This window comes from Chelon labrosus, assembly GCF_963514085.1.
Source record: "Chelon labrosus genome assembly, chromosome: 21".
Classification (NCBI taxonomy): Eukaryota; Metazoa; Chordata; class Actinopteri; order Mugiliformes; family Mugilidae; genus Chelon; species Chelon labrosus.
In genome coordinates this window covers 2,989,531-3,002,832 of record NC_140354.1, presented here as the reverse complement: position 1 = coordinate 3,002,832, position 13,302 = coordinate 2,989,531, and the positions used below count along the sequence as shown (strand labels likewise).

The 13,302-nt window shown below is 41.4% G+C and overlaps 2 protein-coding genes across 2 annotated transcripts; one reads left to right on the top strand and one right to left on the bottom strand.

Annotated features, from left to right (window-relative positions):
- Window positions 1-2,500: 2,500 nt before the first annotated feature.
- dcaf7 (ddb1 and cul4 associated factor 7) lies at window positions 2,501-6,221 on the bottom strand. Its single transcript, XM_084570340.1, has 7 exons — window positions 5,856-6,221; window positions 5,391-5,549; window positions 4,756-4,867; window positions 4,538-4,656; window positions 4,248-4,457; window positions 3,984-4,101; window positions 2,501-3,620 (listed from the first exon to the last, which is right to left on the bottom strand). The coding sequence occupies exons 1-7, from the start codon at window positions 5,991-5,993 to the stop codon at window positions 3,448-3,450; spliced, it is 1,029 nt and encodes a 342-aa protein (XP_084426466.1). The 5' UTR covers window positions 5,994-6,221; the 3' UTR covers window positions 2,501-3,447.
- A 1,060-nt stretch (window positions 6,222-7,281) lies between these two features.
- ccdc47 (coiled-coil domain containing 47) lies at window positions 7,282-12,244 on the top strand. Its single transcript, XM_084571134.1, has 13 exons — window positions 7,282-7,496; window positions 8,339-8,634; window positions 8,755-8,856; window positions 9,330-9,504; window positions 9,653-9,774; window positions 9,867-9,932; window positions 10,022-10,123; window positions 10,240-10,350; window positions 10,483-10,568; window positions 10,654-10,712; window positions 10,803-10,912; window positions 11,006-11,173; window positions 11,632-12,244. The coding sequence occupies exons 2-13, from the start codon at window positions 8,347-8,349 to the stop codon at window positions 11,710-11,712; spliced, it is 1,470 nt and encodes a 489-aa protein (XP_084427260.1). The 5' UTR covers window positions 7,282-7,496; window positions 8,339-8,346; the 3' UTR covers window positions 11,713-12,244.
- Window positions 12,245-13,302: the final 1,058 nt, after the last annotated feature.

Below are 13,302 nucleotides of genomic sequence, written 5' to 3'. Positions count from 1 at the left end.
CTGTTGTGCTCCAGCATCCTTCACTCCCAAGGGCCGGTGCAATGAAGAGATTACTCCAGCCCAGCAGGGTGGAAACAGAGTAAAGCCTGAGGTGACAGTAAGAACACTGACATAGAGAGTACACGTGTCAACTGGATCTGAAAGCTACACAAACTGCATCCCAGACCTCGACGAGAGATGAAATGACAAACTAATGACCTGCATTCACTTTGTGTAAGAGTTGCACATTTACTGTAGAAAACTATAATCATGTACTTGGAAATTAAATTATATTTCACGATATTAGAGATGTTACAAGGACCACGAGTCAAGTAAATGTAACTATGAGCGTTTTAGGTTCAGTGTTGTGGTGTGTGTTGAAAAATATCAAAAGGCATACCATAGCTTTCAGACACACTGTGAAGGATAAGGTTTAAGGCAGAGAATATTTTTGTCGTTTTCATCTAATGTTTCCTGTTGAATGAATTTTTAATCCTTGTTAAGCTCCTCATTTGATCATGACAAAGTATTACAACGTACACAGTCATGCGGTACAGAAAAACATCATAACTTCTTGTACACGTAGCTTTTACTACTTTGTTTTGATCGTGACTTCTTTGCTTGCTTTTCCCATTTTCTGTGTCTGTTTATCCGTCCGATTCAGACTTGCGTTGACGATTATTCAAAGTGTCACCATGGTTTCACAATGTACCTGATGTATTTATCTGAAAGTGCCAACAATAGAGGACTTGTTCCTTTTGTTAGCTTGACTCACAGTGGACAGACTGTGACACCTGAACACGGAAAGGGAAAAACTGCAGAAGGTTGTTAAACATCAGCAGAGGGACATGGAGGAAGTGGAGGGAGGCTGTCGATCACAGACAGGCAGAGAGATTCGCTTTGTTTATATGATTGCACAGCTCCTACCACAAGGTGAATGTAATGACTTTTTAACCATTTATATAATGATTGTTGAAGCACAAATTCCTGTTATTTATGTTTTTTATTTTAGATTAAAGACACACTGCAGTTACTGTGGGGGTTTAAACTTATATTAATTTCCATATGGCTCAGTAAAGCACCAAAATAATAATTGCAGCACCAAATGTAACGAATTGAAAAGTATTTACAAGAATTAACAGACTTGTGGTGGTCTTACTTGACTTTCATTTGATCTTCCACGTCTGGAGATACTGTAAGGTCGCGATCTGAAACTGTTTCCCACCACCTGGAGCCAAAATTAAAAAGAACGCACTCACCCAAATAAAAAAAATGTCCCCCATAAAACATAGACATTTATTAAGGAGGCTAGAGTGTATTGTTCTGAGCATACAAGGACACACGTGTGCATGCGATCGCTGGGAAATATGTGCCAGACAGGGAGGAGCTTTAGATATGATCTCATATAAAGGTAAACACTGGTCAGTGGCTCAAAAAAGTTACACCTGGACTACTTAACCCTGAGGTGTATAGCTTGGGGACAGCAGCAGCTGTGCTGTGGGATGAGGCGGGTGAGGGCCAGGGGGCACATTGCTGTAAGCTGGAGGAACCGGGGTCATCTAGGATCACACTGATGTCTGCTGTCGTACGGGTCTGCAGTGTGGACAGCAGCATGAAAAGAGACATCAGCGACTTCAGAGTTCACTCATCTGACCAGAAAAGTTTCAGTACATCCTGACTGTGTCAATGCAATTCTTCCTGATGAGTTTTTGTTGAGTGTTCTCCTCTACTTTCAAATAAGTGTCCACTAAAAATCTCTCTGGGTCTCTCCAGTGAATACTAAACAGCAAAAGGAAGCACTGCTTCTCTTTCTTGACTTATACCCATGCGACTCACACACCTGAAATGCAAACACAGAGAACGTCAGTGAAAAGCAAACAGGTGCAGAAAACAGAAAGGTCCACCTCTGGCCATGTTATTTATCAGGGGGTATAGCTCAGTGGTAGAGCATTTGACTGCAGATCAAGAGGTCCCCGGTTCAAATCCGGGTGCCCCCTCTTTATTTTTCCTTATTAAAACGTGTAGAAAATGTAGTTTAACTGCAACTGTAGCCAATCAGTGGGTAGGGTAGAGAACGAAGCTGTCCTTGGCTGGCTAGCAGCACCCTGGTGACATTCACCTTCATTTCAGGCCACGAAAATTAAGATGAAGTAGGGTTTACTTTCTACCTGTGTATACCTATTTAATTGCTTCGAAACATTACTTAATGGGATGGTCTCAGCTTATAGTTTTAAATGGTAAATGATAAATGGCCTTGCTTTTTATATAGCACTTTTCTACCTATTGTTACTCAAACTGTTTTACAGTCACAGACACATCTACCCATTCGCTCACACAAGCACACACACATTCACACACCAGTGCTGGGAGCAGCTGGGGGTTTGGTGTCTTGCTCAAGGACACTTCAGCATGTGGCACATTCCAGGGATCGCTAACCTAGAGCCACAGCCATCTTCCTCCATACATGACGTTCCTTCAAAACCACTCAAAACTTTGTGAAATAAAGCAACACAGCACTGGGTAGTTTCTAAGACATGGAGGAATACAATTTATTAGAGCAAATTCAATAATAAACTTTATGAAAAAAGCTACAACATGAACACTTGGCTTACCAACATCTTAAGTTCATATATTTATATGTATGTACATGTTGCCTTGTAATGGCATGCTACAAGGACGTGACCCTTTAATTATTGAAAACAACAAAAAGAGAGGCAGACAAAAGACACACTCAGAAAAACGCAGCTTTCCAAGCACAATCTTCTACAAATAAAAAGAAAAGAATTAGGGAGCAAAAAGGCCGAACAACATTGCTCTGGTAGGTTCTGAGTGTTTCTGTACATGGCTGCCTCACAGCATCACCAGCCAAATGGACACACACCTGTGGTGATGACATGAACCCCACTCAGGCTATTTTACAGTTTTTAAAAGTTGCACAGGCCAGAAAAGTCCGACCTGGATGCAATCACCTGGAGAGGATAGTGGGCACACACCCATCTGACAAGCTTAAATTGCCACGAGGGTAAACAAGACTATAATATACTGGTATGCATCCACAAGAAGGCTACAACATACTCCTACATATTAGAGAGGTTGTCTTCTGCCACCTATAGTAGTTTGTATTGACAAAATGAAACAGATGAAATGCACAACATCTAAATCCTTCATGATAATCTCAAACCACACCAAGTATAAAAATCTGAGTTTCATTGACAGACGTTTCTCACAGCTGCTGAACACTACCTTATGAGCAAAATAAATAAGCGCTTAAACACGTTTAATAGAAGACCAGCGGAGTAAAGTCATGGAAGGAAAGAAATGTAAACCAGGTTATTGAGTACGGAGTAGATATGTGCTACTCCAAACACGTTCTGAAAGTTCACACGTGACTGCACCTTCGTCTTGAAAGCAGGGGGAGAGGACTGGAAAAAAAGTCCAAATGTAAAACACCGCTCCGCCTCCGTGGCTTTAGACGCGCAGGATCTCCAGACAGTTGTTGTAGCAGATGGCGATCCAGTCCGGCTGCGTGGAGGCCCACTGCACGTTGTTGATCTCCCCTTCAGCGGTGTAGGCCAGGATGGGATCTTCAATGGCCCTCGGCATCTGCTGGATGTCCCAGATCAGGGCCTGGTGGTCGTCAGCTGAGGCAAGAACACAAAAATGTTTTAGACGATGGCTGGGTTAAAAAAAAAAAAATAAATCAATCAATTCATTGCAATCTTCAACTGAAAGATTCAACACTGATTCACAAAATCCTTGAACCGATTTTTTTAAATATATGCCATTTCCTGCATCCTCTCATTAGAAATCCCACTGACTGGTTTCCCATGAGACTGTGCAACTAGACTAGTCAAACTGAGAGGGAGATTCATAACACGACAGAAGCTACAACTCTGAGAGCATTGTCAGGCCTGAAAGCTGATGTGTGGCAGAAGTTTGGATTTAAAATGCATGTTGACAGAGAAGAGCTGGACTAAAATAAAGCCATGTATAAGATTAGTTACCTGCAGTGCAGATGTGACATGAGGAGTGAGGAGCCCAGGCGATGCCGTTAACACAGGCGCGATGGTTGTTGAGACGAGCCACAGGAGTGCATGGAACACGTACATCCAGGATGACCACCTGCCAAGCAGAAGCATTGATGACAAATTGAAAGGTTATGAAGCTATTTCTAACCCTGTATTCAAAACCTGACAGTATTTTAATCTAAATACATCTCATATCTAAATAAAGAAGAGTGCACAATTAGTAACTGATATCAAACTGACCTCCATGCCGTCCATGGCCATCGTGGCCAAGTAGTTGGGGTCCTGTTTGTTCCAGCAGAGGCGGAGCAGTGGGTGGTGCTGGGGGTCTTCATAAATGATGGTGCTGTGTTCCAGGTGTCGGAGGTCAAACATGCGGACGGATCCATCGGCTCCCACGGAGGCAAACATATCTCTGCCACCTCCTGCACGGCTAAACGCGATATCATACACCTGTGCAGACAGACGAAGACATTAAACACTGTACTGTACTGTGTACACATAGGTTATACAGTCTGCAGTAGCACACGGACCTCTTTGTCGTGAGCAATCAGCTGGGTCTTCACATGTCCAGACACCAGATTAACTCGTCCCAACACCTGACCAGTCTCCAAACCCCAGATAGTGCAGGTGGTGTCAATACTGGAAGTGCCTGCAGGAAAAAAACAACAAAAACATTTCATATTCAAATGTCACAAAAGAATAAAACACAAAAATCCTTGTATTCTATGTGTAAATCAGATCTTCTTACCCAGCAGATTGGGATCAACTTCATTCCAATCGAAGGAGGTGAGAGGAGCACAGAAGTCGGAGTTTTTGTTGTTATTCAGCAAACATTCAAGACGTGTTTCTGTGTCACTGACCTGTGAGACAAAAAGGAATTTGACAGTGAGAAGACTTGTTTCAACCAGTATACATCAGTTAGTGTGACAATTTCACCGCTGAAATGTATAATACCCCTGCAACACAACTGTTTGTGTTAATGCTATGACTAAGTATGTAATTACTAGATACAGCTGCCTTCTTATAAGTCACTTGAAGTGTAGTCATGGACTGCAGTAGCTCACAATAACACAATAAGGGTGGAAATATTCTATGTTGTGGTCACCAGGTTATATCACCAAATTTACAGTAAACAAATCCCATGAAAAGACAAAATAACTTTGTATCGGTCAGATTCTTTGCATGGGCGAGTATCAGTGGCAGCAGAGTGATGTATGTGTCAATCAACAATGGAGCAAGAGGGGAATAACCTAAATGAAAGCTTCAAATTTTCAAAAGGCGTTGATGAGACCAGTGCAACATTGATTGATTTGAACTATGCATTGTTAGAGTTGATCATCTTCAGGAATCAGCGGGCTTCCTCCCTGACATCAAGCATCCTACCCTCCATATGCGCAGGTAGTCCCCACTGGTGGCCAGCAGGTCTGGGTAAACCCCCTTGGTGTCTGGGATCCACATGATCTTGGTGGTGGGGTAAGGGTGGTCAAATGTGTTCCTGCACACAAACTCTGAGCTCTCCTCTTCCAGACCCACCAGCTGAACCTGGACAGGACCAAACACATTACCTGTTATTTCAACACAAACCTAAAGAGTGGTCACAGGGTTAGAAATAGCTTTGGCTATAAATGGCGGTACTGGGAAACATTGGTACTAAAAAACACAAATGCAGACTTGTTTAATATTTACACATGAACAGTTGCACTTTTGTTTTACTGGTGAGTAATAACAAAACGTGTATTGTTGTTTTCTGCCTTGGTGCGCAAGTCAGCTAGCATTAGCATTCATTTGCTAACGTTACCTTCTATGGTGTTACGTTAGCTGATGAATGACCAAAACGAAACTACGCACCTTGTTGTTGTATTCCTCTACGAAGCTCCCAAGTGCCAGACGAAAGCGTTTGTCTGGTCGAACGCTCCAGTTCATCGCATACACCGTCCATGGCGCCTCGTATTTGTAGATTTCTTTTCTTTTGCCGTGAAGCGACATCCTCCCGAGCTGCAGCTGTTGTCTGAGCAGCTAACACGCTAGCGTTAGCTAACTACGAATTAAGTAGTCTAGCAAGCAAAGTGTAACCAACTACTCTAACTTGGAAGAACAGATGTCAGTAGACTTGCTGATAATTACTATTTAATTAAGCAAATCTCGTTTTAGAGGAAGATTTCTCACCACTCTACTTAACAAAGAGTAGCATTGCTCGTTTCGACCTAAAAAACGGTCAAGTCAAACTGAACAAAAATGACTTCCGGTTTTTCTTTTCAATATAAAATTTACTTTTTTTTTCCTCCATAAAATCAGTTTTACGTTTTAACTCTCAGATCTAAATATCAGTGATTAAAAGGCATATTTTCGGCATTATATCCATAAAGCCACATTTATTCTGCCTCTGATACATTTTATGTTGAATTTCAGACTGTGTGTACAATTTCTGGAAACAAGAACTCTTTGTGTCAGAAATATTGTCCATGAATGGTTCAGAGTCTTCAGGCTAAGTTTATATTTTTATAAATGTTATATATTCTCAGCTTTAACTTGTGTTTATTTTTTACATTTTTAAATTATTGTCTGTGTGTCGTTTTTTTTATTTTTTATTTCTGCGTTTAATCAGTTCAGTTTTTATTTATTGATTCTACAGTGGATTCATTTAAAATAACGTCACAAGGTAACATATCTTTAAGTAAATAAAATTGTAAGTGATATTACGGCACATAAATGACCGTTTGTGTAGTTTACTTTATTCTGATGTTTTGTTTAAACCGGAAATCTAACCCTGTTTTAAAGTGTTGTAGTTACTTACAGTGACCACAAGACGGCCCAAATACTCATTAACCACGGCAGTTTGTTTTTGAAGGAGAAACACACAATTGTTGTGTGAATTAATTTATCCAATCGATCTGATAGTAAAGAAGGGACATTTTGACATTTAACGTCAGTGTTGTTATTCTAACTAAATGAAACACACGCATAGCAACAGATAACACATACGAGCTCGTCTGTCTGTATTTTTGTAACTACAATTGTCACCATTTCCGCCATCTAGTGATCACTGTATGTAACGGCATCCATCAAATTAGACACTACACCGAAGTACCGAGTTTCCGGTTTGGTTATTCAAAATAAAACGTTTTAAAAAATATATGACTGTAGCTACTTATTGTGGCCAACAGGGGGCAATATAACCTCGTGTGTTTGACTTAAAAATGTGTTTGACTTTTTGTGCATTTTAGTTTTCAGGTGAATTTGGTGAAACATAGATGTGATTTTTAGTAAGTATGACATGTAAAACATCCAAAATAACGAGTTTAAATTAAAGAGAAACGTAACAAAAAACACAGATCGTGTCACTTCATCCTGTCGCGATACTTTTGCTTTGAAAGGACGTCCGTGTATCGGTAGCCTCCTGCTTCAGGCGTAACATCACATCACTACAAGGACAGTTCGGGCTACTTAACCTCAACAAGCGTTTGGTTTATTGTCATAAGTAGTCTCCAGGTAAGCTGCGTATTCACTTTGCTCATTTGTTTTATATAATAAGAATAATCCCCTTGGCATTTGTCAACGAGAAAACGGGCAGCTTTCGTTTGGATAATTGGTTGTTTGCTAGCAACAAGGTCCCATGCTAGTTAGCCAATTTTAGCATGCTAATGCAGATTTGCTAACAGCTAACGATCAAGTGAGTGAGAGCTGGGGGATGGGTTGGGGGATGTGATTACTCGGCTTGTGGTTTAATCCTACACCTGTCAGTAATTCATTTCAAATGGGTAATTCTCACTCGAATGACAAAATATAAAGTAAAACTCAGTCAGTTATTTTAGCCTGAGAGCAAGTGTGTCGCAATGGTTGGCTAAAGTTAGCGAGCTCTCAGGTTGATCCAGACACATACAGGTTGTAAGTTTGTATGAGCTTGAGCACATTATGTTACTAAAATCTTGCTTTGCTGTAGCGAAACAGCTAAAAAATCAGGAGCGTACTAGGAGACTTAAAGCATTGCCAACCAATGCTGATATACTGAGTTGCCTTTCTTAGTTGTGTTTACTTAGTGGGTCTCGGTCCATGGGGACTTTTCCTCCTTTGGGGTTTGTCACGTGAATATCCACGGTGTGAGCATAGGATTACTTTCTGGTTTCAGACTACTGTTACTCCCAGTCATCAGTAAGGTTTAATAAATACTTTCTAAACGATGAATGTCCGAACTAATTTGAATTCTTAGTGTTCTTCTTGTGTAAGTGAGGGTCTGTATGATTTTCCTTCACTATGTGTGTCTGTAGACAGGCAGCCTGTACACTTATTTTCCTGTCCGTTGCTTCAATATTCTTTACCTCACTTCAATGCAGGTGTCATCATGCGAGGTGTGTATCTCCTGATAACCACGCTGCTGCTCCTCCTGGCCATTCCCGTCTCCAGGGGACGTTACAATGATGAGTTTGATGACGGGGAGGACCTGGCTGACTTTGATGACAATGACTTTGCTGAGTTTGAGGACATGAACGAGGACGATGGCGCAGCTGAAGCAGAAACGGCCCCTCCGCCACGCGCCTCCTCGTCCTCGCAGCCTGAAGAAGACGAAGACGAAGATGAAGCTACGGTGGAGCTGGAGGATGGCCAGGATTTTGAGGATCCAGACACACAGGTACATCCCCTTGTATTATATCTTAACATTTGGCGCACAGTTTCCGTCATGAAATGTATTTAATTACTAATGCTATCATACTGATTTAAGCCAAGCCAATTCAATTTAATATTTCCACAGGATCAAGACATGTACAGCAAATATGACCAGGAAGAGTTTGAGGGGATTGGAGACATAGAGAAGACAGGCCACTCCATGAAGGACCCCCTTATAATCCACACGGTAAGACGGGCATATTGCCAAAATTTTCTCAGGAGCCAATCTGCAATAACTTTATCTGCTATGTGCGATCTGTGCAGACTCTGAATGTGCGCATGATTTCTGCTGAATGCATAAGAGAGCTTTTTGTTCAAGGCAACATAATAATGTGTGTTGTCATTATAATTAAAACAGTTGCAACTGCAGGAGGCCACTGCATTGGCAAATTAGAATTGCAGATTGCTCTACTGTTCTCTGGTGCTTAAAGGACTTAAATTAAATTTGCATAGATTGTTCTCATGGAAGCCCAACAATGGCAACACTAAAATTGTAGCATTTAGCAGCTCTTTGCCTTTAGCCTAACTGTTTCAGCCACACTAATACTAATTAGAGTTAACTTTATAAGTGATGTAGGCTGATACTGTCTTATTGCGGCTATATTGTCGTCTGTGTCATCAGAGAACATTGACAAGTTCTGTTGTCTCATTTCTCTTCAGGTTCCTGCACACCTTCAGAACAGCTGGGAAAGTTACTACATGGAGATCCTGATGGTGACCGGTCTGTTGGCCTACATCATGAACTACATCATTGGCAAGAACAAAAACAGTCGCCTTGCTCACGCCTGGTTCAACTCGCACAGAGAGCTTTTAGAGAGCAACTTTGCACTAGTGGGTGAGTTCTTTCATGTCTCTGTTTATATAGCAGCAGAGTATGAAATATCCACTATGTGTGCTTGAGCTTCTTCTCTGGATCTAATGGGAAACAGCCAGCATGATGACTGTAGATGTTGTGTTTAATTGTCAGTAATTTGTATATCTAGGTGATGATGGCACCAGTAAAGAGGCAGTGAGCACTGGGAAGCTCAATCAGGAAAATGAGCACATCTACAACCTGTGGTGCTCTGGACGTGTGTGCTGTGAAGGCATGCTGATCCAGCTCAAGGTATGCGCGGCGTGTTATGACATGGATGTCTTTGGTGTGTTTATTCATTTTCTAAATATATGACCGTCTGATATATTTGTTGGCTGTTGCAGTTTCTGAAGAGGCAGGATCTGCTCAACGTTCTGGCCAGGATGATGAGGCCCGCCTGTGACCAAGTGGTACGTATCTGTCGGGTAGCTGTTTAAATGAGTCTTCCTGGAGTGGCGTTGTGGATGCACAGTCTAATCAGCATTGTGTTTGCTTTTAGCAAATAAAAGTCACCCTCAATGATGAGGACATGGATACTTTTGTGTTTGCTGTGGGCACCAAGAAGGCCATGGCCCGGCTTCAGAAGGAGATGCAGGACTTGGTAAATATCTCCCACAAATTACTCATTTATTTGGAGTCTCTGTTCATAATGTTTATACACGCACACTTTTTATTCCGATGTCTCTGTCAGTATTAACCTGTGGCCTTTGTCCACAGAGTGAGTTCTGTGGCGACAAGCCGAAGTCTGGGGCCAAGTATGGCCTCCCAGACTCCCTGGCTATTCTTAGTGAGATGGGCGAGGTCACGGATGGGGTGATGGACAACAAGGTACAGTGTGGTGTATGCTCTCATCACTTACAGTATCAACGGTAAAAGGGACTGCAGAGCCTCTGAATACTGCACATGTTGTTCAGCTTTCCCCCCCCTCCAGTCTTTCAATGGAACTCTTTGTATTTTTAGATGGTGCACTATATCACCAACCATGCTGACAAGATTGAGTCCATCCATTTCTCGGACCAATTTTCTGGTCCAAAAGTTATGCAAGAGTAAGTATTTAAGCTTTCTGTCTTTAGTCTTTAATCTGAGGAGTTAGTATTTTGTGTTTTTAATCATTCTTATGTTGTTTTTCAGGGAGGGTCAGCCCTTAAAGCTGCCTGAGACCAAGAAGACGCTGCTGTTTACATTTAATGGTGAGCATTTTGTTTCCCAAAACTCTGGAAATAAATACGGATAGGATTTTAACGATGCATTTGTGTTCATGGATTTTTTTGTGTCTGTAGTGCCTGGAATGGGCAACACCTCTCCCAAAGACATGGACACTCTGCTTCCTCTCATGAACATGGTGATCTACAGCATCGATAAAGTCAAGAAGCTCCGTCTCAACAGAGAGGTGAGTATAAGTGCGCCCAGTGTGGCCTCTATGTGATACACTGGAATCTAAGCTTTTAAAGCAAAACCTAATTTGTCCTCTTTGTACATTCAGGGCAAACAGAAAGCTGACAGAAACCGGGCCCGCGTGGAGGAGAACTTCCTGAAGCAGACTCACGCTCAGCGCCAGGAGGCAGCTCAGACCCGGCGTGAGGAGAAGAAGAGAGCGGAGAAGGAGAGGATCATGAATGAGGAGGACCCTGAGAGACAACGTCGGCTGGAGGTCTGAAATGGAAAATTCTGCCCAAAATCTCCAACATAAATGACATTTTAAATCAAGACTGTGGTAATTTATATACAGCTCTTATGTGTGAACAGTGAGTGAAGCTAGTTAGCTTGGCATTGCATTAAAAACTGAAAATGGGGTGAAAAGGCTAGTTGTCTCTCTCCAAAGATGAGGATCTAGTTTGAATCTTTAATCTCTACAAAAACAACTTGTTGTTGTTTAACTGAGTGTTTTGAGTAACTGAGTCTCTAACTAACCAAGTGACTACAGTCTCTGCTGCATGCCTAGCAACTGCTTGCAGCCATTAAATAATCTATTATGTTATTCCCCTAAACCGGGCAAATCGTTACTTAATGACTAAGGTGAGGTGAACATTTTGTTACTATAGCGCAGGCTAGTTGTTCTTTTTTTCATGCTAAGCTAACCTATTTTGAATAAAACTTGTTCATACACAGGAAGCCGCCCAGCGTCGTGAGCAGAAGAAGATTGAGAAGAAGCAGATGAAGATGAAGCAGATCAAAGTCAAAGCCATGTGAGAGATCACCACAGTGAAAGTGGGAGACAAGCACACATGAAAGCAGTGCACAGCTCAGTTTTCCTCCATCTTCTCTCACCACAGTCCACAGCTCTGTCTCACAATCTATCACAGCTCTAAACCGACATCCTGTGCCTCTGGGTGTGTCAAGCTGTTTGTGTCGCCACCTGCTCCATATGACCTGGCTGAACCTTAATGAGTGGTATCTTTCACTACTCTTCACGCCAGGATTTGTCTTTAAATTGAATCAAAGTTCTATCTGAAAGTTGTACTCTCTCACTGAGCTTTTTAACCTAATTCGCTGGTAAAGAACACACTATTTGGTGGTACTGAGCCACATTTTTAAGGGAATGAAAACAATGCTGCAGTTTCATTGGAATTATATTAGCATTAATATAATCTTAAATGATATCAATACATTTTTAATTTATATATGCTACGGGATTGATTTCTTGCAGGTTGTTTCTAATCATTGTCTGAGCAAACATAATAAAATGCACTGGAATCTAGAAAACTGTTTCTGTGTTGTTTTTAATGGTAATGTTGGAAATTATTACAAGGCAATTGATAGTGATAGTCTGTCTGTCATAAAACAGTGTAAGATATGCAAACTGGTACAGACTTCCTGATGTTGGTAGTTGAAAGAGTGAGGGTCTATAACGGGCACCAGAATGGGGGAGGCTTCATGCTAAATTTAACTTGTAGATTGTGTCAGCAGTCTGAACTAGATTTTGTTACATCAGTGTGGTCCTCTCAACACACTGAAATCGATATATTTATGCTTTCTGAACAGAAGACTGTTTTCTGGATATGAGGAAACTTGTGATTACCATTTGAAAAATCCAAGAACACTTATTATTAGCCATGAAAAACTTCAAGTACAGTCCCAGAAGTTAACAAGAAACAATGTATTACGCTTATTTACAACCCAGTCATGCAATAAATCCTGGTGTCATGAAGGTTATGTTTATTTTTAGTTGAGTAATTTGTGTCTACTTCGTTAAGTGATATCTATTTTTTCCCAATGTGCAATAATTATTTTGATTGTATTTTTCTACTGTTGTCAAAAGTATGTATGCCAGAGTGACAAGTGAGAACCTGAATGAAGCCCATAATTAAAAGCAGTCACGCGTGCAGTGACTAGACATAACATTATGACCACCTTCCTAATATTGTGTAGGTCTCCCTTGTGCCTCCAAAACAGCTGTGACTCATCAGAGAATGGACATGGGCCTTCTGAGGGTGTCCTGTGGTGTCTGGCAACAGAACGCTCTTAGTGGGGGCCTTTGGGTCCCTATGGGTTGAGGGGAGGGGGCTCTGTGGATCATCCCACAGATACTTGATCAGTTTGGGATCTAGCGGGTGGTACATGTCTTAGTAACATCCACATGAATGCCAGGTCCAATAGTTTCCCAACAGAACATTGAATTGTCCCAAGATGATCAATGTTATTCACTTCTCCTCTCAGTGGTTTTAATGTTGAGACTGATCAGCGTAGTCTGTCAAATCAACTTCTCTCTAAAACGGTTTCATCAAATGAACATCATAACCTCCATGAAAGGAGGGTTTATTGATGTTTAGACTATAGCAA